Raw genomic sequence first — 27,310 nt, forward strand, 5'->3', positions numbered from 1 at the left:
ATGCATTCATATACTTATCCACTCTCAACAGGACTCCTCAAAGTGATGGATAGTGTGGCCACAGGAGACACAAACACGTCCAATACATCAAACAGATTCGGTTCCACACAGGGGTCTGCAACCCGTGGCTCCGCCCACTCGCTCGGAGACACAGTGAGATCATCGGAGCTCGGGAGATGGGGACAAAATGTCTCTCTGATAGTAAAGGTTTCCTACCCCTGCACAATATGGACAACACACTGCCTCACGAACAGGGGCTTGCTTGTTAGCGCTGTTTATTCCGTTTAACAGGAGAAGACGGCATGTCTCCAGCACAGACCAGAGCAGTCAAGGCGCTCTAAAGTCAACATGATATTTGAGATCGCATCAAGCCCAGTGTCTCTCAGAGGGTTGACAGGATACATCTGCAGGAATAAAGTTTGATATTTGTTGACAACTCCAAACTGCGACAGCAACAACAAGCGGATTTGTCCATCTCCTTTAGGAGTCCCCTGGAAACACATCCGATGTCGTTTCCCCTGTTTGCTGCGCATTTCTGTATTTACTGCGCGTTTCTGTAATGTGTTGTGAAATTGATGAAGATGTTTTCTTACTTCGCTTCTGTTTTGGCCACTTGCACGTTTTTTTATTAAGTGGATGTGCGTTGAGCTCTCAGGGCCGCCGTGGTATCATAATAACAATCGTCCTGTTCTTCCTGGGAGTGGTGACATATTGTCTGAATATGTGAATATCTTGCCAACTTTACTGAACTTCCTTATATAGCCCACATTAAACCGAGGGGATAAGGATTGTGACCCCACCTACTTCAGGTTCCTCTAATCTCAACTTTTAACGAGTTCTTTCAAGATTTCTGCACAAGCAGTAGTAGAAATAGTCAGCTCTCTCACTTCCACATACATTCATGTGAGCAAACCATCGCACTTTATGCATGTTCCCGACAGGATATCACACAATGGCCGGGATATTTGCTGCTGCAGTATTCATTTTAGGTAAGAAAACTTGCAGGTTTTTTTCTTAAACTGTCTTTTAAAAAAAAGAAGATAATATACACCATCCTTACATATGGAGAAAACGTTTTTCTATATATTTGTGAGGCAGTAAAAATGTAATCTATTTTGTTTTCTGACATTTAGAGTGTTCCTGCAGAAATGAGTTTATTTGCCTTGTTTAACCAGAGCTACAGGATGAACGAACAATTATAACAACATTTTGAAAATATAGAGCACACCCCAGACAGAACCCAGTCTCCGTATTGATCCCATTTCAACTGCTCATACTGGTAGATACTTCGTTTTGACCATTTAGATTCATTTTGATTGTTTAACAGCATGTATCATTTAAATGACCTGTGTGCATATGCTGCATGAATAGATTAGGTCGGCAAGAATCTGGAAAATAATCACAGAAACACATGAGAAGAGGCTAAACTATCAACAACCCTCCCATTTATTATCAATACCTGCTCGTCCTGTGCAGAGAGGAGACTGGAGACATTGTTCACCCCTGACTCCTCAGTCTTTAGAGGCAGACATCCTGAATAAAAATTTGCATTACACCTCTGTTATTCCCAATATGAAAAGATGGGATAAAATATAAAGATTTAAGAGCATTTTCTCATCTCCAGGTCTGTCTGGCACTGCACATAGTGAGTCCAGAGTTGGAAAGGCTCTGCTTTGGTGCCCCCTAGTGGTGTTATCCAAACAGACAATGTGGTAACCCCCAGTTCACACCACTGTAAAGCAAAAACAAACTGAATGGCGCACATGGAGTCTATAGATAGAGACAAAAATTCTGATGAGTTTTACAGTTGTTATAACACTTCAGCAAGTATGATTCTGATCTTATCATTTCTCGTTTCTCAGTGTTGAATATGGCTCAATGTTTCAATATCGACCCCGTTGCTTGGAAGACCTGGACAAACGGTGCCGCAGGGTTTGGCTACCAGGTTGTGCAAAGACAGTCAGAGTAAGTCAGTCTCACGTCTAACAGCTGCAATAACATATGGCATTTCTTGATAGAAGAAAACAGCTGCACGGCGCAGACGATACTGCTTCTGTTCCATATTTCTCTGGGTTTTATTTCCTCAGCGTGCTCATCAGCGCTCCCCTTGAACAGTATTCACCATCGGGAAGGGGGAAAATATACAAGTGCAATGATACCTGCACAAGTCTGCCATTTGCAGGTAGGCGGCTGTTAACGTCTCCAGAGAAAGACCAGAAAAACTGATATTGTGACAACAAGCATTCGTATCATATGAGCTTCGTAACACAAGTGTTCAATGTTTTCTATGCAGCGCCAGAATTTGCAGTCAACATGTCCCTTGGTTTGACAATGACGAATGACCCCATCACACAAAACACTATGGTGAGTTGTTAAACTTCACAGATTTCCAGAACATAGTTAAAATCAATATAGAGATCGATCAAAAGTCCAATTAAACATTTGATATGTTCACTTCTTATCACTTTCTTATTGCCTTGCAGCTTGAAAAACGGTTGTTTTAAGGAGCGACTACAGAATCAAATAGTCCGCTAATTCAATCAGGTTGATTTGATCTCGTCTCTTTTCAGGCGTGTGGCCCAACCATCCCAAAGGATTGCAAAAGTATCACCATGTACAGCGGCGCATGCTTCCAGATCGACCAGTTTAATCGGTTTGGATCCGCGGTGCCGCCGTCCTCTCCAGGTGAGTTTGTGAACATTTACCATGATACACTTTTGGTAAACTTTTCCTCCTGAACATTTATTATTGGTCACAAATGTTTTCTTGCTTTTTATTAGATTCTTTTTTATCTTATTTGAAATGAGAGCAGTTTAAGTCAATTAGTCTCAGTTTGCTTAGATGTTAGAACTGATGTTCAGAGGAGTGGACTAGATGTCTGCAGTGTAGCTCATAAACCCTGCCTCCTCCATGTTAACAGACAGGACAAAGGACACATCAAATAGATTTTTGTCAAAGATGTGCTATGTGGATTTTAACGAATGATTCAGATTCTGGCCCGTGTCTTTGACAGAGTGCAGAACCGAAGCAGATATTGCTTTTCTCTTGGATGGTTCAGGCAGCGTCAACCCTGGAGATTTTAAAACAATGAAGACATTTGTGAAAACGCTGGTACGCCCGTTTGTGGGAGAAGATACACAGGTATGTTCCCAGGACGATGTTCCCACTGCCACTTAAACTATTGCAGACACTCAGAGAATTCACTGAAAGATCAAATTCTACAGTTTGTCACTGCCTCCATGACTGTAAGTTAAAATGTGTATTCTTCTTCTTCTTCTTCTGCTTCTTCTTCTTCTTCTTCTTCTTCTTCGTTGGTGGAGGTGTAGTTGTGAAGACAGAGGAGGTGAAGGAAAGTGCGTTTAAACTTATTCAGATTTCTGTATGTTTATTGTATGTTCATTGTTGTGTAGTGTTTGTGTACGTTTAGTGTAGTTTGTCTGTGTGTTTGCCGTGTCTGTGGGGGGGATGGCGTCCGCAGGGACGCCGCCGATGTCCCTGAGACATGGCGTCAGGCTGGTGCCTCAGCTCAGCTCCACGGTGGAGCAGGTGCTGTTGGCTGTGGGGGAGCAGGTGGGACATGAGAACATCTCTTACGCTTCCAGGATGAACAAGGCGCTGGTGATCTTTTTTAAAGATCCAGACTCGGTCACTAAGCTAATTGAGAGCGGTTTAACTTTAGAGGAGGAGTTCATTCAAGTGTCCCCGCTAGCGGTAGCTTCCACCCGGATCACCGTGTCCGGTGTCCCCCCGTTCATCCCCAATGAAGCTCTGGAGAGAGAGCTGAGGAGGTTCGGGAAGTTCGCGAGTGGGTTCCGCGCGGTGGCTCTGGGGTGCAGAGACACGAAGCTGAAGCACGTCCAGTCTCTGAGGAGACAAGCCTTCATGTTTCTGGAGAATGAGTCTCAGACACTAGACGTGTCTTTCCGGGTTCGCTACGAGGAACAGTTCTACATGGTTTATGCGAGCTCGGGGAGCATGAAGTGTTTTCAGTGTGGAGAAGCGGGACACAAGAAGGTGACGTGCCCGAACGGGAGACGGGCGGGGGGGGCCGCTGGAGCGGAAGGAGGGGAGGGCAGCGCTGGGGTGACTCGGCCTGCGTGGGGCCGGTCGGTCGGTGCTGCTGCGTCCTCTGCGGCTACTGGTTCTGCTGCTGCGGCTCCCGGTGCCGCGGTTGCGGTTCCGGGGGCGGCGGCTCCCGGTGCCGCGGATGCGGTTCCGGTGGCTGCGGCTCCCGGTGCCGCGGATGCGGTTCCGGTGGCTGCGGCTCCCGGTGCCGCGGATGCGGTTGCGGGGGCTGGGGCTCCCGGTGCCGCGGATGCGGTTCCGGTGGCTCCCGGTGCCGCGGATGCGGTTCCGGGGGCGGCGGCTCCCGGTGCCGCGGATGCGGTTCCGGTGGCTGCGGCTCCCGGGTCGGCTCCGGTGGTACCGGTAGTGCCGGTGGCTGCGGCTCCCGGGTCGGCTCCGGTGGTACCGGTAGTGCCGGTGGCTGCGGTGAGGTCGAAGAAGAGATGTGAGAAACAGGTTGAAATAGAAAAGGTGGTTGTTGCCGAGCAACAACAGGAGATGCAGTGTGGTCCTGCACAGCAGGTAGAACCACAGGCTGAAGTAAACAACAGTCAGGTTAGTGAGATGGATGTGGAGGAAGATTATGAATCTGATAATGTGTCTCTAGCTGACAGCATCTCACTAAGCGCAGAGTTATATTCATTAAAAGAGGTCAATGAGTTTCTGGATGAATCATTTGGCAAAGCAGTGGAAGTAGGGGAGTACTTCCCAGACGTAGGAAAGTTCATTCAGACAGTCAGTACACTGCAGAAGGTGGTGGGGACGGATGTCCTGGATGAGAAAAGAAGGTATAGGCTCAGGAAGCATGTCACTGCGGCTAAAAAAGGTCTACCATGTAATATACGGTCAAAGAGAAGAAAAAGTTGTAAATAAAATTGACCATGACCATTCATCACTGGGTGTTTTCTTTCTGCTGTGTGTACCTGTTTGTCTTTTTAAGCTGCATTTTTTATCCTCTCATGGCATTACGGGTAGCCTCATTAAACATTAACGGGGGTAGAAGTGCTCAGAAAAGGTTTTTAGTATCAGAACTTTTTAAAGTAAAAAAGCTGGATGTCCTTTTTTTACAGGAGACACACAGTGATTGCCTGAATGAGACAGACTGGGGAGTATGGTGGGGGGGGCAGCACATACTCAGCCATGGCTCTAACCTGAGCGCAGGAGTCGCTGTGTTATTTTCTCCCTCTTTAAACATGACAATTCTATCCAGCACAGAGAGCGTGGCAGGCAGGTTTCTGACTATAAGAGTAGAAATACACAGTATTATTTTTAATTTAATCAACGTGTATGCACACAACCAAGGTCCTGAACGGGTTACTCTTTTTAAATTATTAAAAAACATGTTGGGCAGTGTGGGTCAAGGGGAATGTATTGTAATGGGGGGGGATTGGAACTGCTGCACGGATGTCAATCTGGACCGAACAGGACAGGAGCTCCATCCTCAGTCCTCCTCTTTCCTGGGCCAGACAGTCAAGGAGGCAGATCTAGTGGACCCGTGGAGGAGGCAACATCCTTCGGCCAGGCAGTACACCTGGATAAAGATAACAGACGGCAGGATCCATGGTGCCCGGCTGGACAGATTTTACATATCCGCTCCTTTTATTACCCGTGTGACAAACTGTCAAATTCACCCGGTTGGCTTCACAGACCATCATTTAGTTCTAGTAGATCTACTTTTATCTCCTGTTAGAAAGCCTGGATCCTTCTGGCATTTTAATGTTAAGCTTTTAAAGGATTTAAATTTCTGTGGGAATTTTAAGCTGTTCTGGGCCAACTGGGAATCAAAGAAAGAGTTGTTTCCCTCCCTGTGTCAGTGGTGGGAGGTTGGCAAGGGTCAAATTAAGGTGTTCTGCCAGCAATACACTGCGTACTCTTCAGGGAACATTAAAAGAGCAATGGAGCAGCTAGAGGCCGACATAAAGGAGCTGGAAAGTGTACCTACCAACACGGAGACATTAAAAACTAAAAAACAACAACTAAACTCCTTTCTCCAGGAGAAGGCCAAAGGAGCTCTGGTTCGAGCTCGGTTCCAGAAATTAAAAGACATAGACGCACCCACTTCTTTCTTTTTTAATCTGGAGAGATCCGTGGCCCAGGGGAAGCAGATGGTGGGTCTCCGGCTGCCGGATGGGAATATAACAGCAGAACCAGCCGAGATGAGGAGACACGCAGTGGAGTTTTATTCCGACCTGTTTGGGGCAGAGGAGTGTGACGCTGAAGCTGTGGCCGAGTTGCTGCAGGACCTCCCACAGCTGAGTCCAGGTGAGAGGGACATCCTGAGCTCGGACATCACTCTGGAGGAGCTGACCACTGCAGTTTCGCAGATGGCTGCAGGCAAGTCACCAGGTTTGGATGGTTTACCGGCAGATTTTTTAAAACATTTCTGGAACATTATGGGACAGGATCTGCTGGATGTCTTGAAGGAGTCGTTTGGGAAGGGGCTTCTTCCAGCCTCCTGCAGACGAGCTGTAATATCACTCCTGCCGAAGAAAGGGGATCTGACCCTGCTGAAAAACTGGAGACCCGTCTCTCTTTTATGTAGTGACTATAAAGTTTTATCTAAGGTTTTAGCAAATAGATTCAAGGTTTTTATGGAAGTGTTTATTGGTGCTGACCAATCCTATTGTGTACCAGGTAGGTCAATACAAGACAATTTGTTTTTAATGAGAGACATTTTTGATCTGTGTACAACGTGTAATATTAATATTGGCATTATTTCCATTGACCAGGAAAAAGCATTTGATCGTGTCGATCGTTCATTCCTGTTTTCCACACTGCAGGCTTTCGGTGTTGGGGAGCATTTTCTGTCCTGGGTGAAACTATTATATAATGATACATGTTGTGTTTTGAAGGTGGGGGGAGGCCTGAGCAGACCTGTACCAGTTGAAAGAGGGATAAGGCAGGGATGCCCCATCTCAGGCCAACTTTACAGTGTGGCAATCGAACCGCTCCTGTGTCGGCTCAGGACTCGGCTGAAAGGCCTGCGTCTGCCTGAGCTGGCTCACAGCCCCCCAATAGTAATATCAGCTTATGCGGATGATGTGAACATCTTTGTCAAGGATCAGGCAGACATACAAGAATTAGAGGGCAGTCTGTCATTGTATGCAAAGGCTTCATCGGCAAAAGTTAACTGGGGTAAGAGTGAAGCCTGTGTGATTGGTCAGTGGGACGCAGGGAGAGTACCCCGTCTCCCTGGGAACCTGACATGGGGTATTAAAGGGTTAAAAGTCCTCGGCTTGCATATCGGCAGTGAAGAGATAGAGAGGCAGAACTGGGAGGGAGTGCTGGGAAAGGTGCAGGTCAAGTTGTCTAAATGGAAATGGTTGCTACCCCAGTTGTCCTACAGGGGAAGAAGTCTGATAGTCAATAACCTGGTTGCAGCGTCCCTGTGGCACAGACTCTATGTGCTCACTCCTCCACCGGGACTCATGGAGCAACTACAGAGGCTCCTGGTCGACTTCTTCTGGTCGGGTCACCACTGGGTGCGGGCGTCCGTGCTGTACCTCCCTGTGGCAGAGGGGGGCCATGGACTAACCGACATCATCGCCAGGACTGCTGCCTTCAGACTGCAGGCAGCCCAGAGGCTCCTGTACGGCCCCACACGGTGCTGGTCGGCTGTGGCACGCCTGCTGCTCTGGAGAGCCGGGGGCCTTGGTTATGACAAACAGCTGTTCCTGTTGAACTCTCCGCAGCACAAACTAACTGGACTCACGCAGTTTTACACCTCTGTGATAGATGCCTGGAGGACACTCAACTTCACGAGACCTCCTGACCCCGCGCCTGGGATGTGGCTATTTGAGGAGCCACTGTTTGATAATGGTTTCCTGGTCACTTCAGTCCTGACATCCACACCCACTTCAACAACGGTAAAAAACAAGTTCAGGGAGGCAGGAATAGTGAAGCTGGGCCACCTGACCCGGACGTCACTTGAGAGGCTGGCAGAGGTGACGGGAATTCGATCCACCAGAATGCTGCGGAGCCTCGTGGATGAGGTGTGGCAGGCACTGCCCCAGGCTCTGCGGACCTTCGCCCAGAACAAAAGTCAGGCGGACCAGTGGACCAAAACACAGGAATACGTGTTCCCTATCCTGAAGGTGAGTCCTGCAGTGGGGGAGTGGACAGAAGAGAGCGGCCAACTGCTAGCCCTCAGGACTCCAGCACTGGGCACCTTCAACAACTCTGGAGGGAAACAGCTCTACCATAGCTGCGTGAAGGTCCTGAACTGTCGCTCTCTTGAAGGAGTCAGGGAGTCAAAATGGATTGAGGTTTTTGGCTCAGACTATTCCCCTAGTGGCAGCTGGCGGGTCCTGTATAAACCTCCGGTGGAGAGACGGATGGCAGACATCCAGTGGAGAATTATACATGGAGCTCTAGCTACAAACAGATACAGAGCTCACCTGGACCCAAGCACTGAGGGGGGGTGTCCATTCTGTTCACTGCCTGAGACCCTGGAGCACTTAGTGGTGTCCTGTCCCAGGTTAGCTGAAATGTTTAAACAGCTGCAGCAGTGGGTGGGGGGGTTAGGAGAGGTTTTCTCGTTGCCACTTTTTGTGTTTGGACCCAAGTACACAGCAAGGAAAAAACATACTATGGTTTTAATGAATTTTCTTTTTTCTAATGCAAAGATGGCAACCTGGATTAGTAGAAAAAACAAAATGGCTGGGGGAGGATGGACAGATCCACTGCGCTGTTTGAGGGGGTTTGTGGCAGCTCGGCTGAGCATTGAACATGCGTATTTTACACTTACTAGCAATTTGGAGGGTTTCAGGGCTGTGTGGGGGGTGGGACAGGTCCTATGCTCACTGGGGGAGAACCAGTCTCTGGTTTTAACTTTTTAGGGTTGGTTTATGATGTGTGCGTGTATATAATGTTTTCATCCCTTGTCTTTTCCCAAAAAAAAAAAAAAATTTTGAGTAATTAAGAGCTTTTTTGATAATGTCTCTTAAATAAAGTTATGTAAAAGTCAAAAGTCTTCTTCTTCTTCTTCTTCTTCTTCTTCTCTCTTTGCAGTTTGCTGTTGTCCAGTTCTCTTATGATGTCACTGTTGAATCGAACTTTCGTGACTTTTTCTCATCTGGACGATGGGAGTCGAAAATCGATGGAATAACACAAAAAGGCAGCACAACTAACACAGCTGGTGCCATCCGATATGTGGTGTAAGTGCTGATGTGATCCTGATGTGATAATGTATATGATGGTGGTCTAATTTTTGACACAGGAGCAGTTAACACACTCTTGAGGGTGTAGTTTGTGGTGTTGTGTGTGTAGTTTGTCTCCCGTGCAGTGGACGAGACAAACCCCAAAGTGAGCTAGACGTAAAAATAGGTCTGGACAATACGACCCAAAGTGAAACCAAACTTTCCACGTCAATATCGATAATTATCACAATAAATGTCACATTGAGAGTAAAAGCAGTTTTTCGCTCCTTAGAGAGGGTTGTGGTAGAGAGGGTTGTGGTTTTAAACAAACTTGATAACAAAACATTTTACAACGTATGTGTTAAACCTCCTCACTGTGCACAATGTATAAGCAATAAAGTGACTGAACATTAGTTATATTGCTATTGGTTATATTATTGGATAACTGGTAAAGCCAAAATAAGGGAAACTAAGTCAGTTGCATAATGAGCATATTTTCAAACATAAATAAAATGCAGATCTCGAGAGATGAAATTGTTAGGTTATGTTATTGATCAAAGATTTGGACAAAAGTGTATTTAGATGATATTGTTTTTGTCTTGGCAGCCAAAATGTTTTCACATCAGCAGGAGGTTCCAGACCAAACGTGAAGAAGATCCTGATCGTCATTACTGATGGAGAATCTTCTGACAGCCAAAACTTGCCATATGCAATACGCTTAGCTGAGAATGCAAAGATTGTTCGATTTGCTATTGGGGTAAGTTCAGTTAACATCAATGAGCAAAATGTGTTTAACAGAAAAAACCTTGTTTTAGTTTTTTACCATACATCCAGACATACAGTTACATGATACTACCCTGTGAATTGTAAGTGAAATTTCATAAATAAGAAGTTTACAATCCTTCACCACATCCCATCAACACCATCTCTTCTCATGCTGCTTTCAGAATTGATTCTGAAAAAAGTTTATTGGTTTAAAAATCCCTTAAACCTATTTATGTGAATATCAATTTTTTTTTACATAAATACATTACTTTTTAACTCTGGTTTCGTGATGAGTGCAGGTGGATAAACTATCCACGAAAGCGTAAAAAAATTCAGCTAAACTTGAACAGCATTAAAACTATTTTCTCAACATGCCTCTAGGTGGGGAATGCGTTCTCTTCCAAAAGGGCGAAACAGGAACTGGACCTCATTGCATCTTCGCTCTCGACAGATCACGTGTTTCGAGTAGAGAGCTTTGACGCACTTGCTGCAATAACGAAGAATTTGCAGGACAAAATCTTCTCTATTGAGGGTACGGATGTAAACTAACAGCTTAACATTGAATTAACATTCTCAGTTGACAAATATTAGCGTTGATGTTGTCTATTGGGCTCCTTTCATGATGCACATCCAGTTCTTATGTTATGTTTTCCAACACCGAAATAATAATTATATTATAATATAGCGGGCATGTAACTGTGGGATTCAGCTCAGTACTAATTTCTTTTGCTGTTTCAGGATCTCAGTCCAGTGGAGAGACACTGAAAATGGAAATGGCTCAGGAGGGATTCAGTGTGGCTTATGTGCCAAAGGTAATAATAATCAAAGACACGTAGAGATCAGCAACAGGGGGGTCCATGGAAATACTGCAGGGGAGACGTAAAATTTGAGACAATTTTTTTAATTTTTTTATTGATTTTCCAACCAATTTCCCCCCAAAAAATGTAAATGTCCTTAAATACACATTAACATGCATCCAACATATTGTGAGGCTGATATGACCCTCTGCCTGACAACTTCCATTCATCCAGGGTTAGATAAGTTGTGTGCTACCCATCAGGGTCCGACATCTCACTTATGTGAGAGTATGTGTGCCATGCACAGATGGCTTGAGGATTCACTGTCTCTTCTACATGTATGTTAAAAATAAAAGGCAGTGACATGACCACCCTGTACCTTGCACATGTTTAAATTAAAAACATGAATATATGAAACTGTGTAATATTTTAATAGTTTAGTATTGAATGCACAATAACAGGGTAGCTATGTTTATACATGGCACTTGGTACTTTATTCAATATAAAACACACTTTTTTACAATATATATGGTATGGGGTCCTTGCTCCGTCTCTCCACCAGCTTGGGGGTCCTTGGCTTGAAAAATGTTGAAGACCCCTGCTATAATGCAGTTAACTTTCGCTTTTATGTGCTGATTGTGGTTTTCTGAATTACAGGGAATTCAAATGGGAACTGTTGGCGCTAACCAGTGGAAAGGAGGCTACATGGAATACACATTATCAGGCCAGAAGCTGAGTTCATATGAACCTTTGTTCATGGAACAAGACAGTTACCTGGGTAAGAATTTTACAGTAATAACAAACTAATACACACGTGATTAGTACTTTTCTACTGTAACCCTCCCTCCCACGCTAACGACTCGAATTGAGCACAGGGAGGTAAAAAGGCAAATGAAGAACAAGGAGTCAGAAAGTACTGTACATGCAAGAGTCATGTGAGTAAAACATGTTCACATGTCAAACATGAAGCTCAAAAAAATCACCAAAGTTACATTTAAAGGTAAATTAGAAACCCTTCATAGAAAAGAAAAACACTACACTCACTACTAAAGTTAATCAGTTGTTATAAATGACTCTTTTGTCAAGTGTAGCTAAAGCTTTGGATGTTTTGATTTGATTTGCTTTGACTTTTAAATTTCAGGTTACTCCATGACTATCGCAAGAACCAGAGAAGGCCAATTGACAATTGTTGGCGCTCCGAGATATAAACACAGAGGACTTGTGATGGCAGTTCGTGGACAGATCAATCAAAAGATTGATCCCTTTCCATGGCAGGTGCGTGGTTTCTGATCAGATATATAGACGATCAACGTGTACATAGATCTGGATTAAATAGTATTGTTTTCTTCTTGCTTCTTAAACAGTTTCAGACTGGTGAATATTTTGGGGCAGAGGTTCGAGCCATGGATGTGAACGCTGACGGATACACTGACCTAATCCTCATATCTGCCCCGATGTACAAGGAAGCTGATAGAGAGGGAAGAGTGTACGTTTGCGGTTTAGCTCGTTCGGTAAGTGACTATTTCTTCTAGTGCCATTAAATAAAAAAAAAAATCTTAACATCCAGGAAAACGTTGACTCTACTCCATATATTTTGAACAGAGGGTCGAATGTCACTTCGAATCTCCGCTAGTGCTGAGAGGGGTTGAGTCCGACCAGGCGAGGTTTGGCTCTTCTCTCGCTGTGCTGCCTGATCTCAACGCAGATAACCTCAGGGAGGTGGCAGTCGGTGCACCTCTGGAGAATGGTGGTCAAGGCAGCATCTACATATTCCACGGCGAAGGAGGAAGAAGAGTCAGTTCGACTTACTCACAGGTGAGTAGACAAAAAAAAAAAAATCAATGTCCCGCTAGGGTGAAAATCATAAAAACATATTCATATGTCAGGGTTTGACATGATCCAATACAAGAGTTTTTTCCACCATAAAGCTGCAGAATATGGATACAGCCAGGGTTTGTGATGTCACAAACCTAAGAAAGTCAACTTGTGAGTGGGACCAAGCAGCTGAAAAAAGCTCTTCACCTGCAGGTGGTGCTGTGAGGGTTGGGATATACAGGACCGGGCCATAAGGTGCAGAGTTAAGTTGTTTCAAGGCTGTGAGGGGAATTCTTTCATGTCAAACCTTTTGAATATGTTATTATGAAGAACTAAGAAGAGTTTAAGGGGAATTTAGTGGGACTGTAACAAATTCAGTATGTCAGGCCTTATTCTTTCAGATAGATTAACATGTTTTATCTCAAATACTTAAATTCCACAGAGAATTGCTGCCTCTGAAGTCCGGCAACAACTTAGATTCTTCGGTATGTCAATCAGTGACTCGTCTTTTGACCGCAGTGGCGACAGTCTGCCTGACTTAGCAGTGGGGTCAAAGGGCACAGTTGTCTTACTCAGGTTTGTACAAGATTCTACAGTCTGCTATTATTACAGTTCTTGTTAACATACTACTTTTGCTTTGGATTTGATGCTATGAAAACGTGGTGGTCCTCATTTTTTCCTGCTCTATCCATTTCCAGGTCACAGCCGGTCGTAATGGTAGAGGCTACGATGTCGTTCAACCCAAACCAGATCCCTACAAAAAACCCAGTCTGCAAGAACCCACTGGAGAACACAGCTCAAATCTGCTTTACCATGACCAAACTTTCTACAGTTTCCACAGGTTACTCATTCCTCTCACTTTTCTTGAACCACAGAGCCACTGTCTATCAGTTCAAATACATTTCCCTGTACATGAGTAACATGTTGATTTAACCGTCATTCATTCCAGCTGGAGCAAAGATCAATTATACTTTAACACTGGATGCCACCTGCAAGGTCCCAAACAACAGAGCTTACATCAACGACAAACAACGAGAGACGACCGGGTCAATTGAAGTTGACTTACAAAGGCCAAACTGCTTCCAAGTGGAATTCTTTATTAAGGTGAGTTGTTGGCATCAGATTATATCACAACCCAAAGAGGTTTCCGTCTGAAAAACAAAAACAAACAAACTCACTGAGTTCAAACTAACAGTATTTCCCAACTGTGCCCTCCTCTCGCAGGCTTGTCCTCAGGATGCTCTCAATGTACTTAGAAATGAGCTCAGATTCACCTTTGACGGTATTCCCTCTAAAACAAACCTTAAACCAAGTCTTGCCCAGCAGGCTCAAACCACCACCTACCATTCTGTAAGTGACCTTTAAACAAACTTGCAATAAATGTTGATTTAACTGAACAGAGTGAGTAAGTGAACAGCTTTAATTTGAACTTTTATGAATTTTTGTCATTGTTATTGTTTTTCTTCATGCTCTCTTCCACAGTTGAAATTCGAGATCAACTGTGGCACTGACAACAAGTGTGTAGATAACCTGAAAGTGGATTTCAACTTCAACAGGTGAGAACCAAAAGTGAAGCCCAACCTAAGGGTGTGGGCAAGGTTACATTTCTCTTCTCTGCAAGAACACGTCTGGCATAGTAGACTGTGAGCATCTAGCTGAGGGGGTCGCTAGCTGCTAGCACAAAAGGAGACAATTATATTTATTGTTTTCCATGCCTTCACCTTCTCTTTTCTCTGTCAGCTCCTCAGAGTTGAAGGTGGGCATTGATGAACTGTTGGACATCACCGTATCAGTGGAGAACCGAGAAGAAGACTCCTACAACAGCTACGTGAAACTTACGTACCCAGCTGGGCTCTCCTACAGGAAGTTCACAGGTTTGCAGGTAAGGGCTCATTGGTTTAACTGTAACTCCGACATACTTCCAATGCGTTGTTTACGTTGGTGTGGTTGTTAAGCTGTACATCCACTAGATGGCAGCACCGAGTCAAGAGTTTCAAATCTCTCCTCACAATGCCCCCTATGATTACCGGTGGTACTGCTCCATTTTGTCTGTTTTACCAATATCCATAAACCTTCAGAAGATGTGCACAAAAATGAAATAAAGATTAAATGAATGCATAATATGGACAAGGCTCAAATTTACGTATACATATCTAGCATTGAGCTAAAATTCGCCGTAAATCATTAGCGTCTGGTCTGTTATAATGGAACTCTTGACCATGAGTATCGGTCTTGATTAACAACAAAAACATCTTTACTGCGCAGACTGACTATTCTCAAAATTATGCCAAGATATCAAGATGGCAGCACCCTTACTTTTAGGCTCAGGATATTTAAGGCTCATTCACGGGAGGAAGTGGAGACACATTGCTGATTTACAGATACAGTCTACCGCTCCCCCCACAATAATGTTGTTTCATTGATTGCCTTTTAATGAAGGGAAGAATCGAGTGCAACTCCTTGGACAGTGAAGATGGCTTATCGCGAGGATTGACAACCTGCACTATTAACAACCCCATTTTCAAGAGCAACACTAAGGTTTGTGTTATTTGTAAACAGGCATCTCTTCCCATTGCTGCAGTAAAACGCAGAGACAATCTCACCCCTCTTTCATTAAAGGCTTTGTTCACCGTCTCCTATTGGATTGAAGGCAACAGACGATTTGACAGGAAGATTTTTATCTCTGCAAATGCTTCCAGGTACTGTGCCTGTCATTAATCTTTATAAGTCATATTACATTACTAATACATATTTCGCAGAGTTAATTTCATTTCTATCTTTTAGTGAGAATCAGGAACATTCCACTTCAAGTGAACTTTACCAAATGAAATGGTTGGACTTGAATTACAGGATTTTTGTCACGATTGAAAGGTTTGGTGTTTTTTCCCCTGCGTTAGACAAAGAAATCACATTCAAATATTAATATTTTCAAAGCATACAGTCTATAACCTGATATTAAAACATCTGTTTCAGCTCCCTCAGCTACAACAACTTCACATCTGGAAAGAACGATTTGCTGAAACCTCACAAGCAGTCAATTGTGGTAAAGTTTCTCCTCACATGATCATATCCTTCGCCGAGAACCAGCTTTCCCCTTATCAAACCAAATTTAAATTCAATGTTTTAACTAGATCTGCACCAAATTACACACGCTCATCAATGTCACCCCCCTAAACATGCCTGGTATAGTTTCAAGATCCATGAAAATAAGGAAAATGTAGAAAATATTGCAACAGAATCATCTTGGCTGAGTTTAATAACTTGTTCATCATCTTGATCGTGATGCTTGCTCAGCCTCCTCAGATAGATCCTTTCCCTTTCTCCTCTTCTGACAGGTCACAAACAACATCAGGGCGCTGAACTTCACGGTGGTGATCAAGGTGCCAGTCAAGCTCGGTGATAAAGACATCTGGTTGGATTCGAGCAGTTTGCAGGTGACGTTACTGATCCATGAAAAGTCTCTCATGTCGCTGTTGCAGCCTGAAGAGCCGGAGGGACATGAGAACCACATCTGGTCGTCTGTTAAACTGAAGCAAACCTGTTCTGTTCCAGATTCCAGACTGCCAAAGAGACGCAGACGAAGACCATACTGTCACAGACTTTGTTGCTAAGATAAAGAAGAATAATGTAGTGGTGAGTTAACTATCTTCAATGGGGGATTCAAGTACTTACACTGTACTACAACTTCTGTCGTCTATTCCTCACCCACAGGACTGCTCTGTGGCCAGGTGCGGAGTGTTCAGGTGCAGTAGGTTCATGGGACGACTGGAGAGTAAAAAGTACAAAATCTCTGCCAACATCAGTTCAGGATGGATAGAGCAGGTAACTGATGTGCATGTGTCATATTGTAACAGGCATTTTGAAGTATTTTACAACTGGTGCTCATTCTAAAGTGGTAAAATTACAGTAATTTACCAAAGAAATTGAAAGTCACCAAAGGCAGTGCTCATCACGAAGTCTTTCATTTTCTAAACAGATTGGACTCGACTCGGCAAAATTCCTCTTGACCAGCACGGCTACTCTGGAGTACGACACAAACCAGTACATCTTCTTTTCTACAGGGTCTAATAACAAGCCTCCGATTCACAAGGTGATTCCACATTCTATTTATTTTACTTGTCTTTCAAATAACCTTGATTTTGATCCACCTTCATGTCATTTCATGTCTCAGATTGAAGCCGAGGTTGAAGTCTATCCACAACCAGATTTCATCAAAGAAATCGTCGGGGGATTGTTGGGAGGGTTAGCTCTGCTGGCTTTACTCACTGCTGGCCTGTATAAGGTGAGGCTCACGAAATATATACATTATTTTAGTTTATTATACAGCCTTATGGAGTCAATGAACGGTGTTCCACCCCCAATAAAAGTAAATGAACACTATCCTTTCATTTTTTAACTATTCAGCAGTTATTCTCTTCTTTCCTTTCATGTATGAAGCACCTTTAATGCAGGATCGGAGTGTTTTAATGTCACTTTCTTTCTTTTCTTCTCTCAGGCTGGATTTTTCAAGAGTAAATACAAAGAAATGATGAATGAGGCAGAAGCAGCAGCAGAACCAGGGGCGGATGAAGCTTCAGCCATACCAGAACAGCAAACATAATTGGCACATATACCACTGCTAAGCCCCAACAGTCCTCTTACATGCTATCAAGCCGCCCCAATTGGTTTATTATTCCTGCCTTGTGTTCTTTAGGTGGAAGTGAGAAAAACACAATACACTTGGATCTGCTGGCTTCTGCTTATCATGAAAACTGTTACAATAAAATATGCTTAGGAGCAGCTTCTCTTGCTAAACTGGAATGAATGTGAAAAAACTTTTGTTTCATGCTTCATTAATATTTATTTCAAGCTTCGATTTGACTTTTATTATGTGAATCAAAGAAAATAGACAAGGTTTGATGGAACAGAGAATAAACACTCTACTTCATTCAGATGGATTAACACATTTCAAAAGATTTGCCTTTTGCAGTACAATTTGTCTACAGATTTCTTACAGTAAAATACCTTTTGTTAGATATATAAACTGTTGATTGGAAGTGCCTCATGGTGTATTCTCTTTTGTTCGACCTGAGTTTTGTAAGTGCATTTACAGTATTGGACTATTTCACGCAGCTTCAACAAATACCACATCATTACAACAGGAACATGGAGGTAATAACAACAGCAAAACTAAAGAACAAGGAAAAGGCTTTTTCTGCTGCATTTGCTATTGGGGACGTTTCAGGAGATGGCAAATCACCAACTGTCTCCTTTAAGAATGACCCGAATCTTGAGGTTTTGGCAAATGACTGAATATCTGCCCGCACAGATTTATTCCCACTCATTGTGACAACGGCCGCCTGGAACCAAGAGGAGTCTGATTTACAAAGCAAAGGGCTGCCCTGATCCCCCTGCAAAGAGAAAAAGAGAATTCGACATCAGTCAGGTCCTGATCTGAAACCTTCTTCCCTGATGAGAAAAGCAATTCGATTTCAGAAACTCAGGTGAAAGGGAAACTTTGAGTTTTTACCTCTTGAAGGTTTACGGCATAAGTGCAAATGTTGTCCGAATCAGAAACACTCCCACAGTTTACCACTTGAGTTTCAAGGTCTCTCAGACTTGAGCCAGCTTTGTCAGCACCTTAAAAACACAAGAATACAGTTTTTGTGAATTATCAGTCTATGTCTTACACATCATGAAGCCTGACTCATGTTTAGTTAAAACTTAAAATCCCATTAAAACCAGGCCCTATTCAGACCTGGTGTTATAATCCATTCTGAGAAGACTGATCACAAGTGCTTTAGCATTCGTTCTGAGGCTTTTATACTCATGCTTTTACATTCATGCTTTCTGTCAATGCACTTGTGTGACGCGTCTCGACAAAACGCGCATTTGTCCTCACACAGCAAAAATAATGAGGCCCCATGCATCCAAGACCACCTCATGACCTGGTCTGCCTGATCAGACCTCAGGATGCATTTGGGTGCGTGCTGACCACTTGTGATTGGATAACGCAGGATGGATTTTAATATCAAGTCTGAGCAGGGTCACATAGCTTGAAGGATCCTCACCTCCATTCTTACTGCCCATCCCCCAGCCTGGCAGCCAGCATTGACTACCAACGGGGAAGGATCTGTCATTGTTGCTATCCAGACACACAGGCTGGATATAATCTGTGTAGCTGACTGGTTTCTCCAGCTGTAGTACAGCAATGTTAAATCCTGTAAATTTACTCAGGATAATCTTCACAACACCAACAGACATCTCAAACTCTTCAGAACTGCCCACAAGTCGCTGGCCAAGAAACACTCTCCACTCAAGAACATTTGGACTGGAGCTGTAAGGAGTATAAAAACACATCTTCAGAAAGTCATGTCCAATGGAAAATCTTTGTAAATAATCAAAATAAGTTAATTTTATTCTTACGTGGAGAAGCACTGGCCGGAGGTGAGGACAAACATATCAGCGATGAGGGTTCCTCCACATGTAAAGACCCCGTTTTTGTGGAGGCTCACCATCCAGGGCCACATTCCTCCAAGAACAACACTGCTGTCGCCTACAGCACGACTGTTTAAGGTAGCTTTGCCACACACTGGTCCTTCATGGTAGAAATTGATGAATTAAGAGAATCAGAATTAACTTGTAGATAGGTTAAACAAGAAGTGTGAGGTTATAATTCATAAGACATTAAGCAGGACACTCACTTGTAGGAGTCACTAAGGTACTTGGCTTTGTTGTAGATGCAGATGTTGTGGAAGCACTTGACATGGTCAAATCGGGACTTGTGGTTTGAGACACTGCTTGGGTGGTTGTAGCTTCTGGTCCTTCAGTAGCAGGACCAGTAGCAGCAGTGGTTGTAATAAGAGGAGATGGGAGACCAGGACAGGTGTAGCTGCTGTCAGCATCCAGTCCACTGGAGGTGAACTTGACGAATCCGGGCCTATCAGAGCGGATGATGGAGTTGATCCAGGACTGGTAACGGGACACTCTGGAGTAAACTCCTGGCAGATTGGGCCGAGCACAACCAAAACCAAAACTAACCACTCCAGACTGGACCCAGACGGAGCCCTGTTTGTTCACCATTGGACCTCCTGAGTCTCCCTGAGGACAAAATGAGGACACGACTGAGGATTTCACAAAGTCCTCAACACACTGACCGACAAGTTACAAATCAATAAAAGAGGCTCACCTGACATGAGTCTTTGCCTCCTGCCAGAACACCAGCACAAATCATGTCGTCTGTGATTGTACCGACTCCATTGAGACAGTTACACTGTCTGTTGCCCAAAACTGGAACCTCCACTTCTTGTAGAGTTTCAGGGAACGATAATGACACTGAGAGGCCAACAAGAAAGAGACACAATTCATACATCCACCTACAGTTAATATAACACTTAGACAACACTCTTTGTCAGCAACAAACAGACTCACCTCCCTCCTTGACGTTGCCCCAGCCAGTGACCCAGCTATCTGTACCGCTGTTGAACACACTGTCACTGGCTGACAGACACACAGGTCTGATGTAGTCACTGAATTTCACTGGTGACGAGAGTCTGAGTAGAGCAATGTCGTTGTTGCTGCTGTCGCTGTCATAGTTTGGATGCAAAATGATTGTGGCAACACTTCTAGACTCTTCGTTTGGGTTTGTGCCCTGCAGGTTCTGACGGCCGAGAGAAACTTTCAAGCCCGACGTACTTGTGCTAAAATAATAGAAATAAGGGTCAGTATTAAGAAGAAAATCACAGCGGAACCACAGACTGGAACACACACAAATGCATCCTCTATTATAGACTAGTTACCCACCTGGAGAAGCAGTGAGCAGCAGTCATCACCCACTCTCTGTTAATGAGGGAGCCACCACAAAAATGGCCGCCAAACATCTGCAGACTAATCTGCCAAGGCCAACTTCCAGGTGGAGCATCTTCTCCTCCAACTATCTTGGTGCTCAGGGGAGTCATGCCACACACTGCAAACAACAGAGCAAAGAATGTGGAGCTCAAACTAACGTGACTGACCCATAGAATAAATTCAGAGAGTTTCATGAAAGTACATGCTACTGAAAGAAGTACCAACAAGATAAACAGAGTATTTGTTTAGATGATAACCTAATTACTGCACTGTAGATGTATGCCTCCACTGACCAGTGCAGTTTCACCACCTGTTGCCGGAGCAGAGACATAATAGAATGACCAACTTAGGAAAAGGTGGCAGTGAGAATACTTACATTTAGCAGTTGACATGGTCAGGTCGGGACTCGTGGTTTGAGACACTGCTTTGGTGGTTGTAGCTTCTGGTCCTTCAGTAGCAAGACCAGTAGCAGCGGTGGTTGTAATAAGAGGAGGTGGGAGACCAGGACAGGTGTAGCTGCTGTCAGCATCCAGTCCACTGGAGGTGAACTTGACGAATCCGGGCCTATCAGAGCGGATGATGGAGTTGATCCAGGACTGGTAACGGGACACTCTGGAGTAAACTCCTGGCAGATTGGGCCGAGCACAACCAAGACCAAAACTAACCACTCCAGACTGGACCCAGACGGAGCCCTGTTTGTTCACCATTGGACCTCCTGAGTCTCCCTGAGGACAAAATGAGGACACGACTGAGGATTTCACAAAGTCCTCAACACACTGACCGACAAGTTACAAATCAATAAAAGAGGCTCACCTGACATGAGTCTTTGCCTCCTGCCAGAAAACCAGCACAAATCATGTCGTCTGTGATTGTACCGACTCCATTGAGACAGTTACACTGTCTGTTGCCCAAAACTGGAACCTCCACTTCTTGTAGAGTTTCAGGGAACGATAATGACACTGAGAGGCCAACAAGAAAGAGACACAATTCATACATCCACCTACAGTTAATATAACACTTAGACAACACTCTTTGTCAGCAACAAGCAGACTCACCTCCCTCCTTGACGTTGCCCCAGCCAGTGACCCAGCTATCTGTACCGCTGTTGAACACACTGTCACTGGCTGACAGACACACAGGTCTGATGTAGTCACTGAATTTCACTGGTGACGAGAGTCTGAGTAGAGCAATGTCGTTGTTGCTGCTGTCGCTGTCATAGTTTGGATGCAAAATGATTGTGGCAACACTTCTAGACTCTTCGTTTGGGTTTGTGCCCTGCAGGTTGTGACGGCCGAGAGAAACTTTCAAGCCCGACGTACTTGTGCTAAAATAATAGAAATAAGGGTCAGTATTAAGAAGCAAATCACAGCGGAACCACGGACTGGAACACACACAAATGCATCCTCTATTATAGACTAGTTACCCACCTGGAGAAGCAGTGAGCAGCAGTCATCACCCACTCTCTGTTAATGAGGGAGCCACCACAAAAATGGCCGCCAAACATCTGCAGACTAATCTGCCAAGGCCAACTTCCAGGTGGAGCATCTTCTCCTCCAACTATCTTGGTGCTCAGGGGAGTCATGCCACACACTGCAAACAACAGAGCAAAGAATGTGGAGCTCAAACTAACGTGACTGACCCATAGAATAAATTCAGAGAGTTTCATGAAAGTACATGCTACTGAAAGAAGTACCAACAAGATAAACAGAGTATTTGTTTAGATGATAACCTAATTACTGCACTGTAGATGTATGCCTCCACTGACCAGTGCAGTTTCACCACCTGTTGCCGGAGCAGAGACATAATAGAATGACCAACTTAGGAAAAGTTGGCAGTGAGAATACTTACATTTAGCACTTGACATGGTCAGGTCGGGACTCGTGGTTTGAGACACTGCTTTGGTGGTTGTAGCTTCTGGTCCTTCAGTAGCAAGACCAGTAGCAGCGGTGGTTGTAATAAGAGGAGGTGGGAGACCAGGACAGGTGTAGCTGCTGTCAGCATCCAGTCCACTGGAGGTGAACTTGACAAATCCGGGCCTATCAGAGCGGATGATGGAGTTGATCCAGGACTGGTAACGGGACACTCTGGAGTAAACTCCTGGCAGATTGGGCCGAGCACAACCAAGACCAAAACTAACCACTCCAGACTGGACCCAGACGGAGCCCTGTTTGTTCACCATTGGACCTCCTGAGTCTCCCTGAGGACAAAATGAGGACACGACTGAGGATTTCACAAAGTCCTCAACACACTGACCGACAAGTTACAAATCAATAAAAGAGGCTCACCTGACATGAGTCTTTGCCTCCTGCCAGAACACCAGCACAAATCATGTCGTCTGTGATTGTACCGACTCCATTGAGACAGTTACACTGTCTGTTGCCCAAAACTGGAACCTCCACTTCTTGTAGAGTTTCAGGGAACGATAATGACACTGAGAGGCCAACAAGAAAGAGACACAATTCATACATCCACCTACAGTTAATATAACACTTAGACAACACTCTTTGTCAGCAACAAGCAGACTCACCTCCCTCCTTGACGTTGCCCCAGCCAGTGACCCAGCTATCTGTACCGCTGTTGAACACACTGTCACTGGCTGACAGACACACAGGTCTGATGTAGTCACTGAATTTCACTGGTGACGAGAGTCTGAGTAGAGCAATGTCGTTGTTGCTGCTGTCGCTGTCATAGTTTGGATGCAAAATGATTGTGGCAACACTTCTAGACTCTTCGTTTGGGTTTGTGCCCTGCAGGTTCTGACGGCCGAGAGAAACTTTCAAGCCCGACGTACTTGTGCTAAAATAATAGAAATAAGGGTCAGTATTAAGAAGAAAATCACAGCGGAACCACGGACTGGAACACACACAAATGCATCCTCTATTATAGACTAGTTACCCACCTGGAGAAGCAGTGAGCAGCAGTCATCACCCACTCTCTGTTAATGAGGGAGCCACCACAAAAATGGCCGCCAAACATCTGCAGACTAATCTGCCAAGGCCAACTTCCAGGTGGAGCATCTTCTCCTCCAACTATCTTGGTGCTCAGGGGAGTCATGCCACACACTGCAAACAACAGAGCAAAGAATGTGGAGCTCAAACTAACGTGACTGACCCATAGAATAAATTCAGAGAGTTTCATGAAAGTACATGCTACTGAAAGAAGTACCAACAAGATAAACAGAGTATTTGTTTAGATGATAACCTAATTACTGCACTGTAGATGTATGCCTCCACTGACCAGTGCAGTTTCACCACCTGTTGCCGGAGCAGAGACATAATAGAATGACCAACTTAGGAAAAGGTGGCAGTGAGAATACTTACATTTAGCACTTGAATTGGTCAGGTCGGGACTCGTGGTTTGAGACACTGCTTTGGTGGTTGTAGCTTCTGGTCCTTCAGTAGCAAGACCAGTAGCAGCGGTGGTTGTAATAAGAGGAGGTGGGAGACCAGGACAGGTGTAGCTGCTGTCAGCATCCAGTCCACTGGAGGTGAACTTGACAAATCCGGGCCTATCAGAGCGGATGATGGAGTTGATCCAGGACTGGTAACGGGACACTCTGGAGTAAACTCCTGGCAGATTGGGCCGAGCACAACCAAGACCAAAACTAACCACTCCAGACTGGACCCAGACGGAGCCCTGTTTGTTCACCATTGGACCTCCTGAGTCTCCCTGAGGACAAAATGAGGACACGACTGAGGATTTCACAAAGTCCTCAACACACTGACCGACAAGTTACAAATCAATAAAAGAGGCTCACCTGACATGAGTCTTTGCCTCCTGCCAGAAAACCAGCACAAATCATGTCGTCTGTGATTGTACCGACTCCATTGAGACAGTTACACTGTCTGTTGCCCAAAACTGGAACCTCCACTTCTTGTAGAGTTTCAGGGAACGATAATGACACTGAGAGGCCAACAAGAAAGAGACACAATTCATACATCCACCTACAGTTAATATAACACTTAGACAACACTCTTTGTCAGCAACAAGCAGACTCACCTCCCTCCTTGACGTTGCCCCAGCCAGTGACCCAGCTATCTGTACCGCTGTTGAACACACTGTCACTGGCTGACAGACACACAGGTCTGATGTAGTCACTGAATTTCACTGGTGACGAGAGTCTGAGTAGAGCAATGTCGTTGTTGCTGCTGTCGCTGTCATAGTTTGGATGCAAAATGATTGTGGCAACACTTCTAGACTCTTCGTTTGGGTTTGTGCCCTGCAGGTTGTGACGGCCGAGAGAAACTTTCAAGCCCGACGTACTTGTGCTAAAATAATAGAAATAAGGGTCAGTATTAAGAAGCAAATCACAGCGGAACCACGGACTGGAACACACACAAATGCATCCTCTATTATAGACTAGTTACCCACCTGGAGAAGCAGTGAGCAGCAGTCATCACCCACTCTCTGTTAATGAGGGAGCCACCACAAAAATGGCCGCCAAACATCTGCAGACTAATCTGCCAAGGCCAACTTCCAGGTGGAGCATCTTCTCCTCCAACTATCTTGGTGCTCAGGGGAGTCATGCCACATACTGCAAACAACAGAGCAAAGAATGTGGAGCTCAAACTAACGTGACTGACCCATAGAATAAATTCAGAGAGTTTCATGAAAGTACATGCTACTGAAAGAAGTACCAACAAGATAAACAGAGTATTTGTTTAGATGATAACCTAATTACTGCACTGTAGATGTATGCCTCCACTGACCAGTGCAGTTTCACCACCTGTTGCCGGAGCAGAGACATAATAGAATGACCAACTTAGGAAAAGTTGGCAGTGAGAATACTTACATTTAGCACTTGACATGGTCAGGTCGGGACTCGTGGTTTGAGACACTGCTTTGGTGGTTGTAGCTTCTGGTCCTTCAGTAGCAAGACCAGTAGCAGCGGTGGTTGTAATAAGAGGAGGTGGGAGACCAGGACAGGTGTAGCTGCTGTCAGCATCCAGTCCACTGGAGGTGAACTTGACGAATCCGGGCCTATCAGAGCGGATGATGGAGTTGATCCAGGACTGGTAACGGGACACTCTGGAGTAAACTCCTGGCAGATTGGGCCGAGCACAACCAAGACCAAAACTAACCACTCCAGACTGGACCCAGACGGAGCCCTGTTTGTTCACCATTGGACCTCCTGAGTCTCCCTGAGGACAAAATGAGGACACGACTGAGGATTTCACAAAGTCCTCAACACACTGACCGACAAGTTACAAATCAATAAAAGAGGCTCACCTGACATGAGTCTTTGCCTCCTGCCAGAACACCAGCACAAATCATGTCGTCTGTGATTGTACCGACTCCATTGAGACAGTTACACTGTCTGTTGCCCAAAACTGGAACCTCCACTTCTTGTAGAGTTTCAGGGAACGATAATGACACTGAGAGGCCAACAAGAAAGAGACACAATTCATACATCCACCTACAGTTAATATAACACTTAGACAACACTCTTTGTCAGCAACAAGCAGACTCACCTCCCTCCTTGACGTTGCCCCAGCCAGTGACCCAGCTATCTGTACCGCTGTTGAACACACTGTCACTGGCTGACAGACACACAGGTCGGATGTAGTCAGTGAGATTCACTGGTGACGAGAGTCTGAGTAGAGCAATGTCGTTGTTGCTGCTGTCGCTGTCATAGTTTGGATGCAAAATGATTGTGGCAACACTTCTAGACTCTTCGTTTGGGTTCGTGCCCTGCAGGTTCTGACGGCCGAGAGAAACTTTCAAGCCCGACGTACTTGTGCTGAAAAATAGAAATAAGGGTCAGTATTAAGAAGAAAATCACAGCGGAACCACAGACTGGAACACACACAAATGCATCCTCTATTATAGACTAGTTACCCACCTGGAGAAGCAGTGAGCAGCAGTCATCACCCACTCTCTGTTAATGAGGGAGCCACCACAAAAATGGCCGCCAAACATCTGCAGACTAATCTGCCAAGGCCAACTTCCAGGTGGAGCATCTTCTCCTCCAACTATCCTGGTGTTCAGGGGAGTGATGCCACATACTGGAAAGAAGAAAATTCCAAAATTATTCCTGTTATCTTTTTAATTTCCAGGATGATTGGAATCATGTTAAGATTAAAAAAAATTCTGATCTTACCATCCAGCTGAGCATGTAACTCTAGAGACGACAAAACAAATTGGTTAATCACAGATATATGTGATGTTTCGTAAAATATAAGCTCAACTATAGATACAATTCCCTATTGTTAAAAAGACAGTTCTCCTCTGGAATTTATTTTAACCATTATACACCTTTTTGGTTTGCACATTTAATTTATTAATTACTTACTGTATTGGCTTTATTACTGGTATTTATGTTTCATCAAGCACTTATTCTAATAAGAGTAACTCATTGACGATAAATCAACAAATTAAAAAAATCTAAAGGTTGTCCTTTTCTTTAGGCCAATACAGCCAAAAGTATTTTAATTTGAATGTATTCAGTCATCTCAATTTATGGATCAAATAAAACGTTAACAAAGAATATAACAATTTACATTTGCACTTTACTGAAGATTCTTGAAATAGACTAAAATTATAGACTTTGTTTCATACTTTCATAATTTAGGATGTAAGTAATATACAGCCCCTACCCCAGTGTTTTACATCATGCTAGTTTGAGTTAATAAAATTACTTGGGTGAATTTGATTTAATTAAAAAATGTAACGCAAACACTTTTTAAAGTAATGAGGACTTTTACCATCTCAAGATTCCATTTCGGCTTCAAGTTGAGTTTGAGACTCTGCTTTTGTGCAATATCTTATCTATCAAATATTTATTTATATCATATGATGTTTAACATTTTATTGCTTTAGTGTTTTTCATTCTGTATTTTCAAATTATTTTATTTTTATATTTTTTAAGCCTTTGACTTGACTTGATCATGTGTTAATTCAAGT

The 27,310-nt window shown here is 44.2% G+C and overlaps 2 protein-coding genes across 4 annotated transcripts; one reads left to right on the forward strand and one right to left on the reverse strand.

Annotated features, from left to right (window-relative positions):
• The first annotated feature begins 695 nt into the window (after positions 1–695).
• LOC128426282 (integrin alpha-M) lies at positions 696–17,620 on the forward strand. 3 transcript variants are annotated; one of them, XM_053413093.1, is made up of 30 exons: positions 696–989; positions 1,863–1,965; positions 2,088–2,182; positions 2,294–2,364; positions 2,571–2,684; positions 3,001–3,141; positions 9,076–9,221; positions 9,810–9,960; positions 10,350–10,500; positions 10,707–10,780; positions 11,423–11,543; positions 11,907–12,040; positions 12,130–12,276; positions 12,368–12,580; positions 13,023–13,156; positions 13,279–13,421; positions 13,530–13,684; positions 13,805–13,930; positions 14,063–14,136; positions 14,321–14,462; positions 15,020–15,118; positions 15,200–15,279; positions 15,365–15,451; positions 15,554–15,623; positions 15,916–16,014; positions 16,133–16,213; positions 16,292–16,402; positions 16,557–16,670; positions 16,752–16,862; positions 17,076–17,620. In XM_053413093.1, the coding sequence occupies exons 1-30, from the start codon at positions 929–931 to the stop codon at positions 17,178–17,180; spliced, it is 3,453 nt and encodes a 1,150-aa protein (XP_053269068.1). In that variant the 5' UTR covers positions 696–928; the 3' UTR covers positions 17,181–17,620. The 3 variants fall into 3 exon arrangements, with proteins under 3 accessions (XP_053269068.1, XP_053269070.1, XP_053269069.1); XM_053413094.1 differs by having other exon boundaries at positions 698–989; positions 2,571–2,685; positions 3,014–3,141; XM_053413095.1 differs by lacking the exon at positions 15,365–15,451 and having other exon boundaries at positions 697–989.
• On the reverse strand, positions 17,402–26,341 carry LOC128427251 (uncharacterized). The gene is made up of 24 exons (XM_053414343.1): positions 26,250–26,341; positions 25,879–26,147; positions 25,637–25,782; positions 25,200–25,548; positions 24,779–24,941; positions 24,395–24,675; positions 24,165–24,295; positions 23,758–24,118; positions 23,307–23,469; positions 22,935–23,203; positions 22,693–22,838; positions 22,256–22,604; positions 21,835–21,997; positions 21,451–21,731; positions 21,221–21,351; positions 20,814–21,174; positions 20,363–20,525; positions 19,991–20,259; positions 19,749–19,894; positions 19,342–19,660; positions 18,986–19,157; positions 18,631–18,896; positions 18,090–18,199; positions 17,402–17,970 (listed from the first exon to the last, which is right to left on the reverse strand). The coding sequence occupies exons 1-24, from the start codon at positions 26,324–26,326 to the stop codon at positions 17,713–17,715; spliced, it is 5,343 nt and encodes a 1,780-aa protein (XP_053270318.1). The 5' UTR covers positions 26,327–26,341; the 3' UTR covers positions 17,402–17,712.
• Positions 26,342–27,310: the final 969 nt, after the last annotated feature.

Source organism: Pleuronectes platessa, chromosome 21 (assembly GCF_947347685.1).
Source record: "Pleuronectes platessa chromosome 21, fPlePla1.1, whole genome shotgun sequence".
NCBI lineage: Eukaryota > Metazoa > Chordata > Actinopteri > Pleuronectiformes > Pleuronectidae > Pleuronectes > Pleuronectes platessa.